At 39.3% G+C, this 21493-nt stretch overlaps 1 protein-coding gene across 1 annotated transcript; it reads left to right on the top strand.

Annotated features, from left to right (window-relative positions):
* The first annotated feature begins 269 nt into the window (after window positions 1-269).
* ENPP4 (ectonucleotide pyrophosphatase/phosphodiesterase 4) lies at window positions 270-12881 on the top strand. The gene is made up of 4 exons (XM_032409718.1): window positions 270-458; window positions 8615-9473; window positions 10139-10309; window positions 12202-12881. The coding sequence occupies exons 2-4, from the start codon at window positions 8648-8650 to the stop codon at window positions 12564-12566; spliced, it is 1362 nt and encodes a 453-aa protein (XP_032265609.1). The 5' UTR covers window positions 270-458; window positions 8615-8647; the 3' UTR covers window positions 12567-12881.
* The last annotated feature ends 8612 nt before the right edge of the window (window positions 12882-21493 follow it).

The raw sequence follows: 21493 nt of genomic DNA, 5'->3' as shown, positions 1-21493 counted from the left end.
TGGGTTTCAGGTCTCCTGAAGGGCACCCAGCCCTAGGATGATGGGAGAGGGCGTGGTGGAAGATAGCAACGGACCTCCTCGAGGTCCAATGCGACCCCACCAAAACAGCTGTCTCCAGGTGGTACCCGACTCTAACCAATCGCAAAGGGAATGACATTTAACGCGGCTCCGGCAGCCAATCCGAGCACTCGTCTCAGCCTCCGCCGCCGCCGGGTTCCAGCCGGCTGGCAGCAGGTTCCGCAGTCGCGCGCCGGGCGGCTGCGCACACTCGAGAGTGCCCCCAACAAAGCGGTTCTCGGGGAGGTTGGGGCTGTTACCCGCGGCGGGGGCGCCCGCTATTGCGCAGGCGCCTCAGGAAGATCTCTGCCTCGCGCGTGTCCTTTCGGGTCTGCCTCGCCCCCGGGGCCCACGAGCGCGGGGTTCCGCCAGTGCTGAGTTCCGCGCGCCGGCGGCAGCGGGTGAGTGTGAGCCTCGCGCGGCCGGCCTTCCGGAGGGAGATGCCACCCCCTCCTCGGTCGCCTGGGGCTGTGACACTAGAGGTCGTGAGAAACACCCCCCACCCCTCCCCCAGCCCCTGGGGCGCCGGCGGGTCGTCCGCGAAAGGGACCCGGAGGCGCCGGGAGAAGGCTGGGCTGGGAGAGGCGGAGGGCGGTTGTGGGGGGAGGAAAGAGCAGTTGGCAGGTGGTTTGGGGTGGGGGGAGGCCGTGCTGTGAAGGGTGGGGAGGGCAGTGGGCTGACAGCAGCGGAGGAGCGGAGGTGGGCGGGGTGACAGCGAGGGGAGGCGGGCGGCGGGGTGGGCTCTTTGCGTCTGTCTGAATATTAGATCAGAGTTCATGGCAATTACATAATCAAATTTAAGAACTAATTTCCTAGAGAACCAAACAGCAAAGATAACATTTAAGTGCTTTTTATAGGCTGGACGCCGTGTTAAGCCCTTGACAAACAGTGCTTCCTTTCTCGGTATAGCAACCCTGTGAGATCATAGGGTCCCATTATACAGATGAGGAAATTCAGGCTGGGGAAGTGAAGAGGCGTTCCACGTTGTACAGCTGGTGACAGGCAGATTCAGGTTTATACTAGGGCTGACTCCAGAGTGGTTTTGCCCAACCACCAGGTGATCTGCTGGACCTAAGCCTGAAAACTTGCTCAGTGTTAGAGGAAGTCAGGGGCTCGTTTTAATGTCATGGTTTTCTTTTCTTCCTTTTTTCCCCCAGAGGTTGTTCCAGGCTATTTTAAGGAAATTAAGCTCATTTGAAAGCAAAGAGGAGATATTTTATGTATTTTAGCTTAGCTACAAAATATAATTTGGGAGAAATTTTGATGAAAACACAAGAAGTACCTGAGGGGTTATATTTTACTATGTAGAAGGTAAGATAGTTTTGAAGATACTAGAAAATTTTATGTGTGCTTGAAAATGGGAGAATTATTTAGAATCCCAGAATTTTTAGGACTGAGAAAGTCTTCTAGAGAGTAGTTTTTTTTTCCTTAGAACAATAAGAAAATAATAATCTAGAGGAAATCACCAAAGTTTCCCATGTCCACAGACAGTGCTATTTTATTTTAAAGCTGTATAAAAGTTTCATTATAAATATTTGTGAAGTCTTTAGGGCTTTTGTATTACAAAGCAGATGGCGAGCTAATGGTGACAGATATCTTTCACCATTTCCTGTAACTGCTGTACTCTCCCAACTTCACTTGGGCTAAGAATGCCAGTGGGAATTGCCTGACATGCATTCCATCCAGGTAAAAAAAGTCATCCCAGTCACGGTAGAGCATGTTCTGTCCCCTGCATTGAAGATGACTACCTACTACTTCTGGTGGCTGTTGGGATATTTGGGTGTAGTCCAGATGCTTTTTTTTTTGTCTCTTCCCTCCGCTATTTTTTTTTTTTTTTTTGGTTTGAAAAATTACAGAATTTTTCTCAAAGTTTAGTCATATAACAATTAGTGATTTTACTTCCTTGAAAACTACTTGAGAACTTTTCACTGGTATTTTGTTTATCGATTAACACCCCCTGTTAGGGGCTCCTGGGTGGCTCAGTCGTTAAGCATCTGCCTTCGGCTCAGGTCATGATCCCAGGGTCCCTGGATCGAGCCCGCATGGGGCTCCCTGCTCCGCGGGAAGCCTGCTTCTCCCTCTCCTATTCCTCCTGCTTGTGTTCCTGCTCTCGCTCGCTCTCTCTGTGTCAAATAAATAAATTAAATCTTTAAAAAAACACAAAACACCCCCTGTTAGAATGAAACAATGCAGTAGACATAGGTACAGGCATTGCTAATGAACATGTTCTGGTAGGAAAAGTTTCGGTAATCATTCGGAGTTTATTACTAGTCTTGTTAACTGGCTGTTACTAGACTTGTGAACTTGTTGAGGGCATGAATTAGTAAGTGCATAGTAAAGCTACTAAATTGCTTTCTGAGCTTGGCCAATCACTGGACTTCAGCTCTATCATATGTAAAAAGGGGTTGGACTAAATTATTTCTAATTATTTTAAGGTTGCACAGTAATATTATTCTGCCTGTCATAGTTCAGACTTTTTCCTAACATAACAGCTTTGTAACTAGAATGGATAAAAAGAAACTAAATTTGAGGGCCTGTTCTGTAACACTATATGCATCCGCATTTCACAAACACCAGAACTAAGTCTGGGAGAAGTTAGATCTGCTCACAATTGCCCATCGACTAAATGTGAGCTTAAGTTCTGGGATCATTCTGATTTTAGAGCCTATAATCTTTCCACTCTGTGCTGCTCTGTCTAGGGGACAAGGATCCTAATAGTGTGCTAATGCATTCCTGAACCCCAGGATAAATAGCATATGTAATTGAACATCATTTTCACTCAAGATTTAGGGAACAAATATTTTGATTTATATGTATTTTGAGAGAGGGTCAGACACAGGTTTTTGTTTTGCTATTGTTTTTGCATTTGGAAGGTGTTATAAAACATTTTCATGTTAAAACACCCAAGTCCAGGGCACCTGGGTGGCTCAGTTGGTTGGGCGGCTGCCTTCGGCTCAGGTCATGATCCTGGAGTCCCTGGATCGAGTCCCGCATCGGGCTCCCTGCTCGGCAGGGAGTCTGCTTCTCCCTCTGACCCTCCCCCCTCTCATGTGCTTGCTCTCTCTCATTCTCTCTCTCAAATAAATAAATAAAAAATCTGCTGTACTGCTGGACCCAAGTCCATTATGGAAAAAAAAAAACACCCAAGTCCATTATGGAATATAAATTTCACATAATTTTGGGAGTAAAATGAGACATCATAGATGTTTCCTGGTTTTTGACAGGGCATTTCAGATGCTTTTAAGATTACAATTTTATTCCCTCTTTTTGTTGTTGTTAGTATAATAATTTTATTGAGATAATTCACACTCTATCCAGTTCACACACTTAAAGTGTACAGTTTTATGGAATCATGGAACCATCACCACAGTCAATATGAGAACATTTTCATCGCCCCAGAAACAAACCTCATACCATTGGAATTTACTCCCCATTTCTCCCAACCCTTTGCCCAAGCAGTACCAGTGTATTTCCATCTCTAATAGATTTGCCGGTCTTAGGCATTTCATCTAAAGAGTCATAGGGTAAGAGATCTTTTGTGATTGCCTTCTTTCACTTAGCAAAATGCGTCAGGGTTTATCCACTTGTAGTGTCTGTTAACACTTCATTCCTTTTTATGGTCAAATAATATTCCACGGTATGGATAGACCACATTTTATTTGTCCATTTTTCATCACCTGATGGGCGTTTGAGTTGTTTCCATTTCTTGGCCCTTAAAAATAATGCTGCTGTGAACATTTGTGTGTATAAGTTTTATTTAGTGTGAGCATCTGTTTTAATTTCTCTTGGACATATACCTAGTAGTTGAATTTCTGGGTAATATGATGACTCTGTTTAAACTTTTAAAGAACTGCCAGAATGTTTTCAGGTGGCTCTCCCATTTTACATTCTCACCAGCACTGTATAAATGTTCCAGTTTCTTTGCATCCTCGTTAACTCTTGTTGTTATCGGTCTTTTTTATTCTCTCCATCATCCTGGGTCTGAAGTGGTATTTCATTATGGTTTTGATTTGCATTTCCCTGATGTTGAACGTCTTTTCATGTGCTTATTTGCCACCTGTTTATCTTCGGAGAAAGGTCTTTTCAGAGCCTTTGCTCATTTTTTAATTGGATTGTTTGACTTCTTATTTTTAAGTTGCTACAATTTTTTTATATATTCTAATTATAAATCACTTATCAGACAATTTGCAAATATTTTCTCACATTTTATGGGTTGTCTTTTCTCTTTCTTCATGGTATCCTTTAAAACACAAAGGTTTTTAGTCTCAATGAAGTCCAATTTCTTTCTTTCTTTCTTTTTTTTTGGTCACCTGTGCTTTTGGTGTTGTACCTAAGAAGGCTTTGCCTAACTCAAGGTCATGAAGATTTACTTCTATATTTTCTTCTAAGAGTTTTATAGTTTTAGCTCTAAATTTTGGTCCATGAGCCATTTGTAGTTAATTTTGGTGCATAGTATGAGATGAGGGGTCCAAATTCATTTTCTGGCATGTGGTTTACAGCTGTCCAGGCATCATTTTTGAATTGGTTTGGTACCCCTCTGTTCTTAGAGATAACTCTGTTGAAAAACGTTTGGACATCGTGTTAGAAATGACTTTATGGTGTATGGCTCTCAAGCACAGCATTACAAAGAAGTTTTGGTCTTATAGAACAGAGTTCCTTCACCCTTATCTTTGTTCTTTCAGGATGACAGCCTGATTCATTACTTTATTTATGTCCCTATTGTGAGTATGACAGATTTGAAAAGTGTAAAGCCCTCATCCCCTGATACGTGGCACATACATACATTTTTGTGGTATAATCTTAGTTATATTAGATATGTATTGAGTGATTTAAAAAAAAAATAACCTAAAAGAGTGTTTGGGCAAGACTTCATGTGCAGGAGGTAACTTCAGGATGTTTGGGAGCACAAACTATTACAGAAGAGCTGTTAAAGGTCACCTGTAAGTCACTCAGATAAATGCCTATTATCTTTTACACGTCTTTGTAATACATTTGAGGCAGATAGTGATGGTGAAATATGGTAAAGGAAAGCACGGTTGGCAATGATTTCTGTAACTATTTCACAGTAGTGTGCATGTGGGTTCGGCCTGGATACCGCAGGGGTTTGACTGCCGGGCTGAAGTGTTTGTATAGGCAGGGGGACTCTATGAACATTTTTTTCTAGAGGAGTGTTATGAACAGAGCTCCACCCGGGAAGATTAAGTTGGGAGCAGATATTAGGTGAGAAAGGGGAGGGTGAATAAGGTGGGAAGGTCAGTTAAGAGACAGAAGCGCTCCCACAGGAGGTATTATGGCAGCAGCAGTGGTAGAGATGGAAAGAATGGGGAGCTGTTCAAAAGGCAGGTTCCTGGCTTCTCCTCTAGCCTGACTGAGTCAGAATTTCCTAGGTGTAAAGACTGGGCCGCTGCGCTTGTAACCAGCTCCCCTCGGTGATTTTTCTGTCTACTGTGCTGTGGTAGATGATATGCAAATAGAATCGACGAGGCTGGCACGGATGGTTTGCTCAGGGCAGCTCTGGTGTGAGAGAATGGGGAAGCTGTTTTAAAGGCTGGGGAACGAAGGAAAGGAGAAAGATTTGGAGGTGCAGAGAATGCATTCAGTTTGATATACATCAGGCTTACCTTGCCCGCAGAATAGTTTGTGCGGTGGAATTGGTGGGGAATGTAAACTGGTTGCTGAGGAGGGAAAGATCCAGGGCAGTACATAAAGACAGTTTGTGGTGCGTCTGGGTGGCTCAGTCGGTTAAGCGGCTGCCTTCAGCTCAGGTCATGATCCCGGGGTCCTGGGATCGAGCCCCGCATCGGGCTCCCGGCTGCGTGGGGAGCCTGCTTCTCCCTCTCCCTCTGCCTGCCGCTCCCCCTGCTTGTGCTCTGTCTCTATCTCTCTGTCAAATAAATAAAATCTTTAAAAAAAAAAAAGACAGTTTGTACAAAATAGATTTATGGTATCTTTAAGATACGGTACCACCGATCTGCTGTTTCAGTCGACTCTTACTGGAAACAAATACTTGTGTATGGGAAGGTAGCTATACTCAGAGAGAAAAGAGGGAAGCCGCTCAGTCCAAGCTTTCCTGGAGACCAGCGTGGCCTCCACACAAGTTCTCCCGTTGCTGGAGCCCGGGGCAGTAGCCTGCATGCATACTGCTGTCATGGGACTGAACTCACACTGACCCACTGAGGGAAGAGGTGAGTTGTGCATGAACACTAGGTCGGGGGCACCAAATACTGAATGAGAAGAGAAATGCCGCTCTCTGTCTCGATTCTTGAGAGTTGATATTGCGGAGCCATGGCTGGGACCGTGTCTGTACAGCATGTCTCCTCTACCAAACAGCACTGTTACTGTTCTCTTTGGAGAGCTGATTTGGTTTTGTTATTCCGTCCTGTTTTGGGTTTCATGGATGGCATCAGCAACAGATGATGCATGCACCACACTCAGAAGGCAGCCCGTCTCAGGTTAAAATGGTAGACTTTTCAGACCCAAAGACCCTCACAGACAAAATTCTGTGCCGATTTGAGGTTCCTAGTTCTGAGACAGTCTTCCCAATTTGAGGTTCCTAGTTCTGAGACGGTCCCAGCTTCAGTCAGCAGATGTTTGAATGACTGCGCACACACAGGTCATCTTGCTGGTATGTTTGAAGGAAAGAAAGTCTCTGCCTTCAAGTAATTGTGGTTTAGTTGGGAGAAAGAAGAACACACAATAAATGGGTCCTGAACTTAATCATCATGTCAGTTAGCTTGTGGCTGCTTCTGCCTGGGACCTCGAGGTGCAAACCCCCCGCGGCCATACCTTGGGTCTTCTTACTCTGAAGTAGTGAATTCACTCACCTCACTCTGACTACAGCCTCACATCCTTGCAACTTCCCTCAGAACCTCTGTACTTCACGATCTGTATCAGTTTGAGCTTAGATGCTGCAGTTCAGATTTTAGTCACTCCCTAGTCAGGATCTTGAACTGCCTTTGTTATACTTCAGTTTCTCACAGAGTCTCAAGTGCAGGCACGGTCAGCTGCCTATTTTGTTCAGGCCTGTGCCAGGGCCTCTGAATTGCTAGAGAAATCCAGTCAACAGTGTCACTAAAAATTCAGCTTTGACCACCCGTCCTACTGTTGCCCTGTCCTCTCTCCCGTTCTCCATGTTGGCCATTTCAGACATTCTCTGTTGCTCAAACCCTCGAACCTTTTACCATCCTGCTCTCTCTCAATAATTGCCCCTACCTTTTGCAGCACAGAGAATACAGCTCCCTTCATCTCCAACCCTCAGATCTGTTGGCTTACCTAGCTTTAGCTCCTTCTCTCCTATTACAGTGGAAGACATATCCTGTCCAACTAAAGTGAATCATCCTACCTAAATCACCTATCCTGTTTTCTGAAGGACCAAAGATGATAGAGACTGAAGGCAGGGAGATTTATTATGGGAAAGCTGTTTTTATAATCAGTGAAATAATGCAAAATCAGAGCTCTAAACCTGGGGTATTAGGTAAACTAGTTATGTCCTTGATAGTAAAGAGGAAGTTTAAGGGATATGGTGAAGTTCATTTCAACAGCTGTTGGATTTCTTCAGAAGTCACTGTGGCAGCCAAGTCCCTATAGGCTTTGTCTGTTTGTCAACCTCCTGTAAATACTGGGAATGTATAGATTAAGGTGAGATCTTTTTCTTAGGTAATATTTATTTCTTACCCCCCTTTTTCATGCCAGTATCTTCAACAGGAGCTGGTGGTGAGTCAGCATGGTAGAATTTCCACCACCTATTTATGTGGCTTAAAAAGAACATAGGTTACCAGTCGTTAAACTAGAAAAATAATCTCCCTCTCTGGAGCCTCTGAAGGCCTGGAAGGATCATTTTTCTTTCTTCATCTGTTCTTACTAAGTTTTTTTAAAGATTTTCTTTTTAAGGGGCGCCTGGGTGGCTCAGTCGTTAAGCATCTGCCTTCGGCTCAGGTCATGATCCCAGGGTCCTGGGATCGAGCCCCACATCGGGCTCCCTGCTCCACGGGAAGCCTGCTTCTCCCTCTCCCACTCCCCCTGCTTGTGTTCCCTCTCTCGCTGTCTCTCTTTCTCTCTCTCTGTCAAAATAAATAAATAAAATCTTAAAAAAAAAAAAAAGATTTTCTTTTTAAGTAATCTCTACACCCAACATGGGTGCAAACTTACGCCCTGAGATCAAGAGTTGCTTGTGCACTGACAGAACCAGCCTGGCACCCCTGTTCTTATTAAGTCTTTAGAATAACTTCTGCTACTACAGAAAAGCAAGGCAACAAACAGGAGTATTTCTGTGGCGTATAAGAATGGCCCATACCCCCTTCAGAGCATGAAGGATGGGGCAGGACATGTATAAATAGGAAATTGGACAAGTAAAGACAATTTTTGTTTTTTTTTTTTTCAATTTTAGCTTTATTCAGTTATCTTTCAGTAAATGACCTTACTTAATTTTAAGTTGATATAAAGCTGGTATATAAAAAGTTTATAAATTTTGCTTCTCTTCTCCTGATGGCTAAACTTCTGAAACTTAATCCAAATCACAACAGCACTACCACTTATGAACTGTGTTTTTATATTTTAGGAACCCTGATTGCTCTCCTTCAACACATTCATTATGAAGTTATTAGTAATACTTCTATTTTCTGGACTTATAACTGGTTATAGAGGTAACTCTTCCCGTAACCTGCCACCCAAGTTACTACTGGTATCCTTTGATGGTTTCAGAGCTGACTATCTACAGAACTATGAATTTCCTCATCTCCAGAATTTTATCAAAGAAGGAGTCCTGGTAGAGCATGTTAAAAATGTCTTTATCACAAAAACATTTCCAAACCACTACAGTATTGTGACAGGCTTGTATGAAGAAAGCCATGGCATCGTGGCTAATTCCATGTATGATGTAATCACAAAGAAACATTTTTCTGACTTTGATGACAAGGATCCTTTTTGGTGGAATGAGGCAGTACCTATTTGGGTGACCAATCAGCTTCAGGAAAACAGATCAAGTGCCGCTGCTATGTGGCCTGGAACAGACGTACCCATTCACAATACCACACCTTCCTATTTTATGAATTATAGCTCTTCGGTGTCATTTGAGGAGAGACTAAATAATATTACCATGTGGCTGATGAATTCGAACCCACCAGTTACCTTTGCAACACTCTATTGGGAAGAACCAGATGCAGGTGGCCACAAATATGGACCCGAAGATAAAGAAAACATGTACAGAGTGTTGAAAGAAGTAGATGACCTTATTGGTGAGCTAGTCCACAAACTCAAGGTGCTAGGACTGTGGGAGAATCTTAATGTGATCATTACAAGTGATCATGGGATGACCCAGTGCTCTAAGGACAAACTGATAAACTTGGATCTCTGCATTGATCATTCAAGCTACACTCTTGTAGATTTGACTCCAGTTGCTGCTATACTTCCCAAAATAAGTAAGTAACCTTTTAGCTGAGGGATATTTGAAGGGAGCAATTGAATGAGGAGGGAGGGTTTTGTAAAAGAATACAGCTCTGGCTTTTTGTAGTGCAGTACCATATATTCTTACTCGGAATGGGATTAAATGTTTTCCCCCTTAAGTAACAAGTCTTTAAGCAGTTAGCCTAAGGTTCATGTTCAAAGAGATTACTTCCTTGCTTTTTGGTATATTTCTTAATTATTCACACTAATGGAAAAAGGAAATTTTTATCCTTAAAAAACATCTTGGATTTTTGTGTGAGATGTACTGTTTATCTATTGATCTTAGAATTAGTAGTTAGCAGCAATATATAATTAGTTTATATTTACTTAGGAAGCTACACATGAAAATGTCCCCTTTTGTATAAAAGTCCACCAGAGAGAATCACAAAATGAAAAAGAGACATGTGAATGCTTGGAAAGGTAGGGGTGTGTGTGTGTGTGTGTGTGTGTGTGTGTGTATGTGTGTGTCTGTCCAACAGTGTCACATAATTATTGCTCTGTTTTTTTTTTTAAGAAATTAAAAGTGATTTAATAGATGACATTGTTCAGGATTTGTTTCCAGTTATTCTAGTTAGAAATATTTTTTTTCCTTATCAGCCAATCATGACTTTTTTCCTTTACTGTTTCCTTTTTCTTCCAGATACAACAGAGGTTTATCACAAACTGAAAGTCTGTAACCCTCACATGAATGTTTATCTCAAAGAAGACATTCCTGCCAGATTTCATTACCAACATAATGATCGAATTCAGCCTATTATTTTGGTTGCTGATGAAGGCTGGACAATTGTGTTAAATAAATCATTACCAAAATGTAAGTATTTAGGATATTTCTGTTGTATTCTGGGGATAAATCACACATTGTGACATTGTTCTGTTAACAGGGTACTTTGATTTAGAGATATTAACACTGTCTAATCAGTTCAGTTTTTGACTGGATTTATTCTCAGGTTTTCATTCAATAGCAATTTATAAGCACAGTTTACCCTTAGATGAGGAGGGCGGGTGACCTTAAGGACAAAGGTATAGTTTTACTTTCTTACTCACACTGCAGTTACTGTCAGCAACTTTTCAAGGTTGGTTCTCTTGATTTGTAGAAAATGAGAGAGAAGTAAAGAAAATAAAAGGGGAGAGATTTGATAGTTCAAATGCTTTTTAAAATTTTGTTATGTGTTAAAAAGCATTGTCCAAGTAACCCAGCTCTTTCCCCAGTGATGAAATCATTTACCTGAGTGCTAGCTATTTGGAACACTGGGCAAAAACCAGAACAGGTATATCAAAACCTCTCCTAGAGCTGAGGAGATATAGAGGGGGGAGTTACAGATTCCCCCCGAACCGAAGCTTATTTATCCATATGTTAAATTCAATTTGAGTACTTTAAAAAAAAAAACTGATTTTGTAGTCTGTAGCAGGAGTCGGAACACTTATTCTGTAAAAGGCCAGATAGTAAATATGTTAGGCTTTATAGGCCGGCTGGCTTCTGTCTCACTCAGTTCTGCCTTGTAGTGGAAAAGCAGCAGTGGACATTATGTAAACAAACTGTTGTGGGGGTGTTGAAATGAAACTTTGTTTACAAAAACAGGTAGAGGGCTAAATTTGGCCAGGGGCTATAGTGTGCAGATCCCTGATCTATAGCAAATCAGAAGCTTCAGACAAGGATAAGACTAAAGGTTAATGGAATTTATATGTTACTTATATACTCACTGTTGAAAACTTAGAAAACACAGAAAAGTTTAGAAAAGAGAAAAAAATCTATCAATACAGAGGTACGGAGTTCCCCCCTTCTAAACTTTTTTCTATTACATATACATGTATGTTTTTACATTATTGAAATTATAAAGTCTATATAAAGTTATATATTCTGTTAATTATGTTGATCACATTCATTATTTCTATTATGAAATATTTCAGACATGAAATTAAGGGATAATATGGCACAAACTGATAACACTCACCACTCAGTCACTTGCACTTCATATGAAAGCAGGAGCTTATCAATGCAACAGGAGTACTCTAAAAGGGAATATTTGCCAAAATAAAGCTAAAAACTGAGGATCTGGTATTGGGGTTCTGTCTGGGACTGTCATGTTTTTCTGTGAGTTCAATTTGGAGTTAGAGGTTGGTGAAGTGGTCAGACTTCACACTGAATACAAGAACCCCTTCAGTAACATTCTCACTTGGCCCTCCAGAGGTCGAGGGGTTCGTTCACTATCAATAAACCAGGAGTATATAATATAATCCTGTTTCTTATCATAGGAGCAATTGATGTAGGTAAGGCTGCAGATGCGCTTCTTCCCCATTCACTGGTTTTACTCACTTCTGCTCTTCCCAGTTATTCAGGACCCTCAGCCCAGCCACTCGCTTCTAGGCACTAGTGCTCTTTGCATGCACACAGTGCTAGAAATTGATGGGTGAAATGAGTGGGGCTGGCACTGACAGATAGGTGCATCAGGTTGAGAAATAGTTTTAAAGCCTCGGGTCATGACCGCTTGGAAAAGGGGTATATGTGTGAAATAGGGGACATGGCTGAGTTGAACAAAACAGAAAATTTTCTTTCTGGCCCCCATCTGGTCCAGCTAATCAGAATTTTAATGGATGGAAATTACACTGGCAAGAATCAGTATATTTACACTAGAAGAAGTTATTTTGTAATAGAAAGATCAGTCTTTCTTTTAGGAACTAACATAATTTTGTTCTTTTTTTCAGTAGGTGACCATGGTTATGATAATTCTTTGTCTAGTATGCATCCGTTTCTAGCTGCCCACGGTCCAGCATTCCACAAAGGCTACAAACACAGCACAATTAACAGTGTGGATATTTATCCAATGATGTGCCACATCCTGGGATTAAAACCACATCCCAATAATGGAACCTTTGGTCATACTAAGTGTTTGTTAGTTGACCAGTGGTGCATTAATCTCCCGGAAGCCATTGGAATTGTTATCGGTGCGCTCTTGGTCTTAACCACGCTAACATGCCTCATTATAATCATGCAGAATAGACTGTCTGTACCCCGTCCATTTTCCCGACTTCAGCTGCAAGAAGACGATGATGATCCTTTAATTGAGTAACATGTGCTGGAGTTTATAAAGTATCTTTGATTAGTCACAATACCAAGGATACACTCAAGAAATGGTGTTCTAACGATGAAAAATATACCTTGAAAGACAAAGAACTTAGACCAAGTATGCTAGAATTATTATGTTTTTCCTTGTGCTTTGTTTTGGTGCATCAGCTAATACAAAAAACCCTGACCATAGTAAAAATTGCTAGTAAATCATTAGTTAACACCAACTATTTCTCTAACTGGAAACTTTTTTTATGAAAAATATTGCCTCTGCCTTTTTTTTTTTTTTTTTTGCAATGACGATTTGACACATTTTTAAATAAAAATATATCAAAATTTAGTAGGCATGCTTTTCTAATAGATTTTTATATTTGTAACTGAAACAACAGAAATCTTTATGCACTTAGTGGATTTTGTGTATTAGGAAGGAAAAGTTTTCTATATTTTTATATTTAATAACTTTTAATAGAGTTTGTATCCCAAGTAAACCTGTGACATAGGAAGACCTCTGTGATGGTTAATAAAATTGGTTAACCAGGCAAAACAGATCTAGCATATGAAGAAATTATTTTAAGAAAAGCCATTATAAAAAACACAACAAAGACCATGTGATACAAAGCTTGAGTCTTCACCATCGTGTCTTTGTTAAGATTCATAAGCTATTGAAGTCAGGAAAGATATCTTTTGAAGATTGTTGCTAATAAGAAATTAAGAAAATGGAAAGAATTGCTTTTCTCTGTGCTTAATGCCATTGTGGAAGTTATTCGTGTGTGTGTGTGTGTGAGCACGCGCGTGTGCGTGCACGCGCATGCGCATGTGCATAAGTGTGTTTGCATGTATGAACGTGTAGACTTCCTGTGACTGACTGAGGCGGTCAGCGCGGCTGGTCTGGTCAGCGTGGCTGGTCTGTGGGCTGACTTCCACATTCCCACAGAATGTGGCTCTCAGCAAAGGGTATATTTGCACTTCATATTTGTTTACTTTCTTATGACTTGCAAGCTAAAGTCATAACTTAAGAAAGTTCCTTAGTTTTTGTTACCGTGTTTTACTTTCTCATGTTGCTTATTGTAGCCAGAGATATCCAAGTGCTGTAAAAAAAAAAAAAAAAAAGTATGACCTGAATACAAATCTGGCTTCGGTTGGGTCAGAACGAGGAAGAGAGATTTTGATATCTACCTTTGGGACGTCTATGCCTTACTTTTTAGGCAATAAGTACTTAAATTTAAAATGGAATTTGGTATCTTGGCATCTTTGCCACTATTCCTGTGTTAAGCAGCAGAATAAACTCTAAGCGCTATTAACATTCTGTAGCCTGAGTGCTGCCCGTGCTATTTCTCCAGTGTTTGGTTCACAGAAGTAATTACCCTGCTCTGATTTTTTTTAACATACATGTTCAGAGCTAAGAATTTGTTGTGAAGAACTGCCATCCTACCTTTGCTAGGTGGTACTTTCTAATAATCAAAAGTAATATGCAGAAACTGACTTGTGGCAGACAAGATTGTAACTGTTAAAGGAAAAATGGGCTTCAGGAACCGTCCATCAGGACCTGACGCAAGCAATTAATAGTGTGATATTTAAAGTTTTGACAGTATAAAATAAACTAGGTAACTGTTTTCCAGATAAAAAAATTATCTACAATAAATATGCAGCCCAGTTAAGTGTTGATTATCTGTGATGGTAAAGAACAATGGTGCCAATCATCAGACATAGAATTCATCCTATTTGGTCACTGCTCATTTTGTGATCCGAGGATTCGGTACCTATTGTTTTGGGGGTTCTTGAGAAGCATTTCTACAGCCTGTATAAATAGTTCATGCTATTGGTCGTAAGTTGACTGTATTAAGAATAGCATAGTATATAAATCAAATAAAACCAGTAGGGTTAATTTTGCTTTTTGACAAATTTTATTTCATTTTTTTCCTCACATAAAAGTTACCCTAGAGGTTGTTTTTCTGAACAAAATAATAGAAAAATTTCTTTCTGTCTCAATTTCCATTTAAAAAAAAAAAAGGACAGTCACATTTAACACAGTGGACACTTTTTGAAGTATCTAAAATAGTAGCAGGATATTTTATACTAATTCAGTAGAGCTTGGTCCTTGCAGTGCTGTTTTAGTTATTACATTAGTTTGATTGGTGGTTATGAGTTTCAGAAATCTATATGTAGCATCTAGCCTGTGAGTGGATTTCATATGGGATGGAATGGGAGGGATATCCTGTTAATGTCTTAACCCTTTGAACAAGACATTTACCTATTTGTCTTGTCTTTCATTCCATTCTCAAAATATTAACTTTAATTAAAAATTGTAAATTTTTTTGTATATATGCTGATGGGAGAAAATAGTATTTATTTAATCAAAGAGACATTTATATGTTATTATTTTGAACTTTATGTTAATTCATTTGTATCTTTACAAAATTATCACTGTTAGAGCCAGTGAGTACACTGAGAAAATCCTTTAGTGAAGCCAGCTTTTTACACTGAGATTTTGGTTTGTATTTTGTTAAATAATTGGCTAATATCCTGACATGTTTTCTAGGTGTTGGAAAGTATTTGGCTCCAGGAAACATTTAACTGTTTATGACAACGATAGTCAAAGGTAATAGGAAAACTTACTGAGTGGTTTTTGTTAATTCAGTGAGTGAATTCAGAGTAAGTGCATTTACTTATAAAGGACAGTTCTGCTGTTATTAATGTGCAAGTTCTTTTGGTAAACAGCAATAGAATTCTAATATAAATTATTTCAGTGTTGTGTACTATAGGTTTTGTGTTATTGTTTCATTAAGCTTGGTATAAGAATTTAAAGATAAATTTTTGGAACATTAAAAGATTAAAAATGCCTTCGCATTGTTCTTGGGTGTCTCCCTCTCTTGTCCGTATCTGGTAAGCTTTAAGGATGATGGCATTTAATTCCTTTTATTTGGAGAGTTTTACGTCGTTGTGAATACATAAAGTTATAAATGAAGGACAAAGATGGAAAGTATGTATTTTATTGTCACTTCTTAAAATAGTGTGTAAATAAAATGATATGAGTATGCTTTAAAGAAATCTGTATGTATTGCCTTAAGTTGAAGTAAAATATATTTTGACTATAATGTCTGAATTCATAGTTAATGATTTTGCTTATGATTAAAACATTTTATGTGAATAAAATCTACCAAAATACTTTTACTGTAATTATTAAATATAGAACGCAATTTTAATTGATTTTTTGTCACCCTGCAAAATACACTTACTGTGATAGATGTTGACATGACCCAATAATACTTTAAGAATCCATGTAGGCATTCATTACAGATTTTTTAAAAACCAGGATCAAGTATAAAACATTTAACCAAATTTTTAAGACCATGATTAAATATACAATTTAGCATGAGGACATCATTGCAAAGAAAGCCAAGATAAATTTTGCAGAGCTTCCATAACTATAATTTATTGGTGTACAGTAGAAGGGAAGAAGTTTGGAAAAAGCAGGTTACAAAACTCTAGAGGTGAGGGAGGATTATAGCATTTAAACTGTGTTTTATAAATAGCCATACTAACTGAGTATAGATTCAACAAAATAGAGCAGTGTGATAAATTCATTTCCTATATTCATACTCAGTGAACACTGTTAGGAACTGTGGGAGAAAACAGAAAAGGTACTTTCTTTACTCTGAAGAGAGCTCTGCAGCATCTCAGAAGTGGTAAAACTTTATACCAACAAATTATGTCTACTCGTGGTTTGACTCTTGCTGCTGAAATCCTTGGGTACGGAGCCATTTTCCAGGCCGTGTGGTTCTGAAGTTTCCCCAACCTCCTGCTTTCTTGGTACTTGTACTTGGGTATCATTACAATCCTCCTCCCTTCCCCCAACACACACACACACACACACACACACACACACACACACTGCTTCAGAGAACATGTGAGAATCCACATGAACCTGTTGGGTCCTGTTGAGTTAGGTTGCAGAAGACTGGTTCGCTTTTTGGCATAAACCCTTTGGATTTTCATTTTTAATTGTTCTGTAAACATTCTCTTTACTTGAATGGTTTAGTTAACGTTTTTCAAGAAAAATAGATATTAAGGCAAAATATCGCCCACAAACATGCTGATCATAATACGTGTGTGTGTGTATATGTATATTTCTGTATCCTAATGGATGGATGTGTGTGTGTGTGCAGATGGTGGTTGGTGTTGAAGCTACTCAGTTCTGTGACTCATGTCTCATGGCCACATGACCTGGCAAAGGCAGAGTCTTACCCAAAAATCAAGCGAAACTGCCAGGCAGGCCTCCTGTGTTTCCACATATCTTCTACCTCCTTGACTGCAGAAACCTGATTTCCGCCATCAATAAACATCTCGTGAGCTCCTGCACTGACCGCGCTAGAAGGGTGGTTTACAGATGGCTCCAGTTCAGACTGCCCTCCTGTGGTGAAGATCTGAATCAGCGTGCTTTTCTTCTCTACCTTGCTTACTTCACTTTCGTAGGCTGGGGTGGTGGAAAGGATCAATAGAAATTAACCCCAAAGTAAATCCAGACAACCCCACTATACAAACATTCTATAAAATGGTTCCTATTGGTCAGACCCAGACCCAGTAGTACTGACTTACACATTGTTCGAATTTTCCACTGCGGAGATAATTACACAAACTTTTTGTGAAGCCTTTTTTTTTTTAATAGTAAAAATTCTGTTTTCAGTAAAATGGTGGCGTATGAATTCAACCCTCTTGCTGAGGACTAGAAAATCTGGACAAAGTATAAAAGACCTGTGCTGAAGGCATTGAGAAATTACCAAGAAAGGGATCAAAAGGCCACGATTCAGGAGTAAACGTATAAAAGGGAGCCCCCAATGGCATCTGTAAATTCTGGAAGCCAACATAATCAAAAAAGGGGTGGAGATGTGGAAGGAGAGAAAACACAGATGTAAAAAAAAGAGAAGCAGAACATTTAAAAATCTTAATAGCCTACAGTATACTGTTTGGCACAGATAAGTTTGAAAATACAGATGAAATGGATAATTTCCTAGGAAAAAAATGAACAAAATTGAATTCAGTAGAGAAAGGAAACTAACACTAATTTCTGAATTAGAGATTGGGCAAATTATAAACTATTGTACAAAAAAAGTCCAGACCCAAAAGCCAATAATCTTTTTTAGTGCCTCTTCATTAGGTTTGATTATCAATGTTACATTTGCCTCAGAAAACATGTTTTAGAAAAAAAAATGTGGGTTTTTGAGGTGACTACATGGATATCAAACCTGATAAAAGTAGCACCCCAAAAACAAAACTGTAGACCAATATAGAATAAGGGGGGGGGAAGCAAACTGGAAAATCAACCATATCAATAACTAAATGTAAATGGACAACATTTGGATTAAATGGCAGATTGTCAGATTGATTGAAAAAACAAGAGCCAGCTGTTTGTAGTTTATCCTCTTAAGTACAAAAGCAGATTGAAAGTAAAAGGATGGAAAATGATACACCATGCAAACCAGCCGTGAGAAAGCTGGAGTAAAGTCGTCTTCAAGACAAGAATTTTCAGAGATAGAGAAGGACATTGTACAATGATAAAAGGACCAATATATCAAGAAGACAACAGCTCTAAGTGTTCAGACTTAAAAGCAGAGCTTAAAAGTTCATGAATCAAAAAGTGATGGAACTCAAGAAAGGCTCCATAAACAAAATTGACAAGTTCTGCGCTCCTCTCTTAAGTAATTGATACAACAACTAGACCAAGAAAAAAATCAGTAAGCATGTGGAAGACCTGAGTGTGATATCAACCACATTCACTTACTTGACATTTAGAGATTACAGCGCCAACCGCAGAAGACATGTTCTTTTCAAGTGCACACACAATTATCACGAAGATAGATCATATGCAAGACAATGAAGTCTCAGTAAATAATCTCAAAGGATTGCAATCTTATGAAGTATGTTTTCTGACCACAATTGAATTAAAATAGATTCAATAAGATCTAGAGAAGATATAACATGGAGGACATTAAGAGAAGGAAGGGAAAAATGGGCAGGGGGAATTGGAGGGAGAGATGAACCGTGAGAGACTATGGACCTGAGAAACAAACAGGGTTTTAGAGGGGAGGGGGGCGGGGGGATTGGTTAGCCTGGTGATGGGTATTAAGGAGGGCACGTACGGCATGGAGCACTGGGTGTTATACGAAAACAATGGATCGTGGATCACTACATCAAAAACTAATGATGTATGGTGACTAACATAACATAATAAAATTAAAAAAAAAAATCTAGAGAAGCCTTGAATATTTGTCTATTAAACAATACACTTTTAAATGGCGTACCAAATTCTGTAGAATGCAGCTAATGCAGTATTAAGATGGAAATTTATAACCTTGAATGCTTGTCTTTGAGAGAAAAAAAGGTTCACTATCAATGATTTAAGCTTCCACTTTAGAAAGCTAGTAAGATGAAGAAAATAATCCAAAGCGAGTGAAAGAAAGAAAATAATAAAGATAAATCAGAATCAGTGAAATAGAAAAGACAAATAAAATTAATAAAACCAAATTTTGGTATTGTAAGTGTTAATAAAATTGATAAGCCCCTAATAAGATTAAGAAAAACAAAAGGGAGATAGCACAAATTTATCAAGATCAGTAATAAAAGAGGGGCCATCACTTACAGATCCTACCTTTATCAAAAGGATATCAAGAGAATATTATGCCAATAAGTTTGACAATTTAGGTAAAATGAACAAATTCCTTGAAAAATACAACTTAACCAAAACTGATACAAAATCAAATAGAAAATCTTAATAGCCTTATTTATGTCTTTTACAAAAATTAATTTGTTATCAAAAACGTCCCCACAGAGAAAACTTGCAAGTCCAAGTGGTTTCACTGATTAGTTTGTATCACACATTTAAGGAGGAAATTATTTTACCCAAACTCTTACAGAAAATAGAGAAGAAAGGAACATATATCCAAACTGGTTTTATGAAGCCAGTGTAATACTGGTACCAAAATCTGACAAAGATGTTTAAAGAAAACCATAGAACAATATCTAAATGAAAAAAAATTCTTTAACAAAACACGTAATTGAGTTTAGCAGTATTTTAGAAGGATAATACACATAAACAAGTGAGATTTATCCCAGAGGTGCAGCATTAGTTTGATATTTGAAAATCAGTGTTACCCTCTCTATTAATAAGGGAAACAAGATCATGTTAATAGATGTGGAAAAAGCATTGCCAAAATTCAACACCTATTTATTATTTTTAAAAAAACCAACTCACCAAATCTGGAAGAGAACTTCAAGCTGATATATATGCCGTAAGCCTACAGCTAGTATCATACTGAATCAGAATATAACAATATAGTAAACCTACAGCTAATATTCTGAGTGGTGAGATACTCAATGTTTTTCTCCTAAAATCAGAAAGAAGGCAAGGCTGTCCACTGTTATCACTTTTATTTAACATTGCACTGGAGGTAGAGCAACTCAGTAATGCAAGAGAAAGGAATCCTATAAGATTCAAAAAATAATACAACTGTCATATCCACAGATGACATGATTACATACACAGAAAATCCAAAGGAATCAAACTAGAAGCTTGCCAAAATTGCTGGGTATATGGTCCATATAGAAAAATCAAGTGTATTTCTATATATCATCAGAAAATGAAAATTTAAAACTGGTATCATTTATACTGGTATCGACAAGCATTTTCGAAATATCTCAGGATAAGTCTAACAAAATATCTGCAGAATTTTGCACAGGAAATTATAGCATCGAGTGGAATTAAGAAAGACCAACATAGAGGCACCTGGGGGGCTCAGTCGGTTAAGCGTCTTCCTTCGGCTCAGGTCATGATCTCAGGGTTCTGGGATTGAGCCCCACATTGGGCTCCCTGCTCAGTGGGGAGTCTGCTTCTCCCTCTCCCTCTGCCCCCCCTCATGCTCTCTCTCTCTCTCTCTTTCTCACTCTCTCAAATAAATAAATAAAATCTTAAAAAAAAAGATGAAAATAGTAGAAGGCTGTATCATGTTTATAGGTTGAAAGATTCAATATTGTAAAGATGTCAATTCTCCTCAAAGTGGTCATTGCATCCAAGCAATTCCAGCAGAGTTTTATTTATTTTTTATGGAATTGTATAAGCTGACTCAAATTGATACAGAAATAAATAAAAAGGGCCAAGACAATCTTAAAGATAACATGATAGGACTTACTCCATCGGACATCAAGAACTATCATAAAGTTGTAATAATTAAGTCAGTATGGTGTCGACACAAGGATAGAGAAATAGATGAACAGAACTGATGACCTTGGTTAAAATGAAGAATCCATACACATGTGGGTGTATCAGACACCCATCTGATGTCTCAAAGCCACTCAGCCCGCCCCTGACCTCCAGTTTCATCCTGGCGCAGACCAGCTTCCCACGGATGCCACCTGACAACGCTCAGCCTCGTTCTTCCTGGCCCACATACTACAGCACAGCATGCCTAGGAGGTCACATTTTACACTTGCGCAGGCACTACCCACAAGTATGTGGAGTTCTTACCCATGCGGCCACTCTTAACGGGGCAGGGGGTCGGGATTGGGAAGCTGATGGATAAATGCTTTGCTTCCCTCTTCATTCCTCAGGCAGACAGTTCTGAGATTTATTTCATAAGTCTCCTCTGAAGGTGCTGCGGGACTGAGCTCCAATCAATCCTGACGGTGGTCAATCCTTGGACTTACACTTGTATAGGCTTTTCTGCAGCTCTTTCACTCCCTGTTCCTCACTCTTACTTCTGGTGATCAATTCACACAAAAGTTGCCTGTATACAGGCCTGTGTCTCAGACTCTGCTTTTTTTAAAAAAAATTTTATTGTTATGTTAATCACCATACGTTACATCATTAGTTTTTGATGTAGTGTTCCATGATTCATTGTTTGTGCATAACACCCAGTGCTCCATGCAGAACGTGCCCTC

The sequence above is a fragment of the Phoca vitulina genome, unplaced genomic scaffold, assembly GCF_004348235.1.
Source record: "Phoca vitulina isolate PV1807 unplaced genomic scaffold, GSC_HSeal_1.0 scaffold11, whole genome shotgun sequence".
NCBI lineage: Eukaryota > Metazoa > Chordata > Mammalia > Carnivora > Phocidae > Phoca > Phoca vitulina.
Note: the sequence above shows the minus strand (reverse complement) of the source record. Positions and strands in the feature narration are given on the sequence as shown.

Bases quoted from the DNA above. Each gene is read 5' to 3' on its own strand.
- ENPP4 (XM_032409718.1), top strand. From the start codon at position 8,648: ATGAAGTTATTAGTAATACTTCTATTTTCTGGACTTATAACTGGTTAT. The intron at 9,474-10,138 runs GTAAGTAACCTT...TTTTTCTTCCAG, and splicing joins TGCTATACTTCCCAAAATAA to ATACAACAGAGGTTTATCAC. The intron at 10,310-12,201 runs GTAAGTATTTAG...TCTTTTTTTCAG, and splicing joins AAATAAATCATTACCAAAAT to TAGGTGACCATGGTTATGAT.